Source organism: Notolepis coatsorum (genome assembly GCF_963971535.1).
Source record: "Notolepis coatsorum genome assembly, chromosome: 1".
In the NCBI taxonomy this organism is placed as follows: Eukaryota; Metazoa; Chordata; class Actinopteri; order Aulopiformes; family Paralepididae; genus Notolepis; species Notolepis coatsorum.
The window spans coordinates 320767593-320773357 of NC_140165.1; the positions used below are offsets into that span (position 1 = coordinate 320767593).

Genomic DNA, 5765 nt, shown 5'->3' on the forward strand with positions numbered 1-5765 from the left:
CTAGCACTCTGGGTTGAGGAGGCAGCCCCCGGACACCGGCTCGGGCCTCTTGCCCGGGTCGCACTTCTCCGACTCGGCGGTCTTCCCGGTGTAGTCTATACAGAGGACGCTGCGCCGCCGCTCGCCCGGGCCACAAGTTCGCGAGCAGGCGGACCACGGACCCATCTGCCACATGGGGCAGGGCAGGTCGCCGCACGGCCTGATGTCGCTGGGCTTCAGCGCCCTGTCGCAGTGGCTGGACGTGAAGCCCGCGCCGTCCCGGCACTCCACGCTCCTCCTGGACCAGCCGGAGCCGCAGCTCTTGGAGCACGGGGACCAGTCGCCCAGCAGGGCCCAGTCGGGGGTGCCGAACGGGTGGATCACGTGCAGCGACGGGCCGCCGCCCTTCTTCTCCTTGGACTTGGCGGCGAAGGCGGCGTCCCGGGGGATGAAGAAGGTGTACTTGACCTTGGGCGGGTTGGCGTCCCCGGCGGTGGCCAGCAGCTGCACGGTGACCGCCTCGCGGAGCTGCCGGAAGCTCTGGATGCGCTCCAGGGTGGTGGAGGAGCCGCTGTACTTCAGCACGGCGCCCAGCACGGGGATGTCCTGCTCCACCGTGGACACGGAGTAGTTGCCGTTCAGGATGTAGCCGCCGTCCTCCCGCCGCACCGCCAGGTAGTTGCCGTCGTGCTTGATGCCCCGGTGGCTCCGCTGCTTCACGTCGATGTTGGTCGCCCCGACGGGGATGGTGACGATGTCGTTGTATCCGTACCTGGGGGGTCGGGGGGGGGAAAAACAGACGGACGCGTTTCTAATTGATGCTTTTGATTTGATTTGATTTTTATTACGGATCCCCGTTAGCTGGTGCCATAGCAGCCGGCTAGTCTTCCTGGGGTCCACACACAAAACTATTATTATTGCAAAACAAAATGATTAAAAGTCAGTACGCAACACACAATGCATAATGAAACTAACAATTAAGATGGCAAAAATTACATGCGAGCAAAGAAACAGAAAACAAAACAAAAAACTTTACAGTGTTAAATACAATTTAAGATACTTTTTTAAAGTGAATCTACTGTAAATGCAGCAGAGGTTTTGAGGCAGGTTATTCCAAAGAGTTAATGCTCTAAAAATAAAAGATCTCCTTAAAAGCGTTGGTGCGTTCACAGCGGTGGTCTTATTAGGACGTTATCTAAGGCCTTGTCCAGACGAAAACGATTTTGATCTTTTTCGCTTTCATTTCGTTTTTCTCATTTAAAAAAAGGTTTCCGTAAAAAAAAACGAAAACGTCTCAAGAAATAAGTGCGTGCCACAAATGTACAAAATAAATGTCTTTCCTGTTTTAGACGTCGCTCTTTTATTTTGAAAACCCCCGACCGGAAGTGTCATCGTTGTTCGTTGCTGTGTCGTCCGGTTCTGTGATTTTGAGCGAACGTAACGTTAGTTTCCAAAGGAGTGGAGAGAGAGAGAGAGAGAGAGAGAGAGAGAGAGAGAGAGAGAGAGAGAGAGAGAGAGGCCGCGGCTCAAACCACCTGTGTTGTATTAAAGTAAGTGATTGATGTTTAACTTGTCCCTGTGTCCAGTCCTTTCGACTAGCAAACGTTGTCTGTATTTAACGTCGCCTCAGGATACCACTGTCTTGTTGTTGTGATGTGGGAGTTTGCACACGCGGGGTAAGGGAGAGGTGGGCTATCACGTCAACGGTTCAGGAAAAGACTCGTATCGCTTGTAAAGACGCGACGCAAGGGGAGCGTCTTCAGAATTGCGCACTCTGGTGGCCGGTTTCAGAAACTAGCGTCTTCAGGCTGCCAGAGCGCAGTTCCGCGTGGATGAAAGGTGCGTACGATAAAATACTTTGACTGATACGACCGAAATCGGTTTCGTCTGGACATGGCCTGAAGGCCATATCTACTGTCACTGGTATGTGTAATTAGTTGAAACTAGGGATGTCCGATATTATCGGCCTACCGATATTATCGGCCGATATCGGCATTAAAATGTGATATCGGAAAATATCGGTATCGGTTTTCAAAAAAAGATTTATTTTTTAACATTTCTATAGAAATTATGTCCGATATTATCGGCATTCAAATGTGATATCGGTATCGGAAATTAAGAGTTGGACAATATCGGTATATCGGTATCGGTAAAAAAGCCAATATCGAGCATCCCTAGTTGAAACCTTTGTTACATTTGACCCATTTACTGTCCCTCAGGTTCAGATTGTAATTCATGATCTTTGCAGAGCCATGCTCTTCATATGTGATGGTTTTACTTACGTGGCTTTGTTGTAGGAGCCTGTTATCTTCCTGCAGGTGAGCCCGCTGCCTCCACACACGCCACACTTGTCCACCCTCTTGTTGGACCCGATCACCTGGTCACAGCCCGCCTTCACACACTGGCCTTGGACGCAGACGGAGGTGGTGTCCGGACCGCAGGTGGTTCCATCGATTACCTTCAGTGACACAAGATCAAAGCATTAACGAAAGACGTTTCTTCCAGCTGTGAAGCCTTTCTGTAATTTTTCTCCCATCCCCCAATTTAGTCGTTATGCCAATTCCCTTCCTGGCCATTGCGCGCATTGCCCCACTGTCGGTGTGGGGAGGGTGTGTAGAACTATCACATGTGGAGTCGCCTGCCGCTTCTTCTCACCTGACATGAGGAGTTTCACTGGGAGAACGTAACGCTCGCCCAAATCCCCTCCCTGCTGAACAGGAAGGCAGACCAGTAGGAGTCGCTGTTTGCAACGACCAGGACTCGCACCCCACCGGCTTCCCACCCGCGAACACTGGCCAATTGTGTTTGTAGGGACGACTGACCGAGCCGGAGGTACCGCTGACAGCTGGATTCGAACCCAGACCTCTTAGACTTAGACCTCTACGCTACCCAGCCACACTAGTGAAGCTACATTTTAGATGAGAGCATTTTAAGCTAGTTTGCTTTGGAACAGATTTGGCAAATGCAATGTGCTACAGTAGCTTCACGAAGGTCCAGATGTTGTCGGTACCATGCAGGGCTGTGGTGGATCTACTGTTCTAGTAACTCGATGGTGAACGGACCTACCGAGTTTTCAGCGATGTACCTGAACGCGTTCAATGAACGATCGTTCATGAACTCTTTCATATTTTGGGCGAACGTGAACTGAACGTACTGTATTTCCGCTAGAAGATGAACGTAATTGTGAACGCGTTCATTCTCGGCGCTCTATCACAGTATAACTTAGTTCAAAAGTGTGCCAGATTTGGGACGGGCGTACGGGCGAACACACGCACCGAAATGTTTTGGTGTGTGCGTGTTGCGTGTGGAGAGAGAGACTCATTACGCACGGCGTGGGCCGCTCCTTCAAGGCAATGGTCGGGGAGACACTGATAAATAGTCACAGTGGGATGGAAATGCCAGTATTCTGATTGCTGTCTGTGGTTCTATATGGGTTGTGGCAATAATTTTGACAAATAATAGCTCGCAGCAACGTATTGAAAAAAGAACTATAAACTATGAACTAGTTCATTTTTGAAACCATGAACTTTAGTTAAAAAAAATTATTATGAACTATGAACTGAACTAATTCATTTTAAAATGTGTGAACTGTGAACTGAACTAGTTCATGTAGAAAGTGAACTTTCCCAACACTGCTAGTTTTAGCCCTTCTTATTTGATGTTTTTTTTTTTTTACTAGTTTTAGTCTTGCTTATTTTACATTCTTTTTTTACTCTCTTGCTAGCTTTTATGTTCTTTTACAATGTAGCGCTTTGAGATTCGCTCCACAATTATAAAGCGCCCTACAAATCAAATATATTATTATTATTAGGGATGTTCAATATTGGCTTTTTTACCGATATCCGATATACCGATATTGTCCGACTCACTTTGGCTGCCATGGGTTAAATTCATTATCAACCGTAGGTTGCCGGCTCTATTTGTCTATAGAGAAAGTCCCCTTCTTTGCAGGGCTATAACTTTTTAAATTCTATTGCTACATTGCCATTATTAGGGCCCATTCAAAGTCCTATATGTATTGTTCATTGTGTAGCAACGTTAAACTTTTTCATTCACATATTCATAGTAAAGTATGGTCTAATGTATAAGTATGTTTTCATCTCTTTCTGCAGCTTTCTCCAGAACGTGATATATAGCCCCAAATACATTATATTGATGATGCAATACAGTTTTATGGCAATCAGCGCGATATAAAAAATTCCAACTAGACGTACTTCTAGAAGTTACTACACGTCATCTGATGTTGACCGGATGGGCGAGGGGGCGTTTATAATTCCGTGGGCAGCGTTATACCAATCATCTAATGTGGGTCAAATGTTGATAATAGCAGTTAGTATCGAAGACGGTAACTTTACACGCTAAAACTCACCCCAGTCTCCGCGCGCCGTTGGGCGATCATCGTAGAGTAGACATTTTATCATTATGGGATGTAGATTTACCCGGTCCATCTCCAGCTTGTATAATGGTATATACGTCCAAATCATGTTGTTTATCGAGTTATTGGCAATCGATCGATGTGTATTGTGACGAGCTAGAATGCCGGGACCTATAGCGAGTGCCCGGAAGTAATACGGCCATCCAGCACAACCTCTATGGCACTTCCTGTTAAGCGATTGCGCCGATCGGCCACCAGATGGCGCTCCTGAACCGCCAGAGAGCTCAGTGGGTCCTCCTGGTGGATCTCAGGCCAGCGGAGGGGAAATATGAATTCCGGTCCCAGATTTTTGAAATATTGATATCAAAGACGCTGTAAAGCGTCTTCGGAAACTTGAGCATGGCCGGGAATGACGTGTTTTTAAGCGTTTCCCGGCACCCAAAGTTTCCGATACCGATATCAACCGATACCGTTTCCCCCCCAAAAAAACGAATTAACATTACATATCTCTTGTTGTGGAATTAACACAACAGTATGCATACTTTTGACAATAAATAAAATAAGAATTTGTTCTTACTTGCTTGCCTGGGTAAATAAAGGTTAAATAAATGTAAAAAAGTTAAAAAAAAAAAAAAAAAACGATACCGATAATTTCCGATATTACATTTTAATGCCAATATCGGCTGATAATATCGATAGGCCGATAATATCGGACATCCCTAATTATTATGATTCTTATTACCTTGGCTTGGAACACCTTGAACTCGCTGCTCCCCTTGGCCCTGCAGAACAGCTTGCAGCGGTCCCGGGGCGACACACCGGCGTGCTTGGGGATCCACTGCTTGGCGTTCCCACGGAGGTCCAGGTAACTGAGGCTGTTGTACTTCTCACACTGCTCCTCTCGGAAACTCTTCCCTGAAGAGCAAGAGGCAGAAATGTGTGGACAGTGAATCAAATGTGAAGCACAACACCGGCAATATACGTGTGTAGAAATGCTATCATCATCTTTATGAAATAATTTCCTAAATAATGAAACCTAAGCAGTCTTCATATGATGAAAATAAAATAAAAAATAATAATATGAAACCTATGCAGTCTTTATGAAACCTAAGCAGTCTTCATATGAAACCTAAGCAGTCTTTATGAAACCTAAGCAGTCTTTATGAAACCTAAGCAGTCTTTATATGAAACCTAAGCAGTCTTTATATGAAACCTAAGCAGTCTTTTTATGAAACCTAAGCAGTCTTTATATGAAACCTAAGCAGTCTTCATATGAAACCTAAGCAGTCTTTATGAAACCTAAGCAGTCTTTATGAAACCTAAGCAGTCTTTATGAAACCTAAGCAGTCTTTATATGAAACCTAAGCAGTCTTTATGAAACCTAAGCAGTCTTTATATGAAACCTAAGCAG

The 5765-nt window shown here is 45.9% G+C and overlaps 1 protein-coding gene across 1 annotated transcript in view; it reads right to left on the minus strand.

Annotated features, from left to right (window-relative positions):
- The window catches only part of adamts8a (ADAM metallopeptidase with thrombospondin type 1 motif, 8a), a gene marked incomplete at both ends in the record, with an annotated part of 28923 nt that continues 23158 nt past the window's right edge, over positions 1 to 5765 (minus strand). The window contains 3 exons of the mRNA XM_084312015.1: positions 1 to 751; positions 2262 to 2437; positions 5097 to 5269. Of these exons, the coding sequence (XP_084168141.1) occupies positions 1 to 751; positions 2262 to 2437; positions 5097 to 5269 (1100 nt within the window). The remainder of the gene's footprint in view (positions 752 to 2261; positions 2438 to 5096; positions 5270 to 5765) is intronic.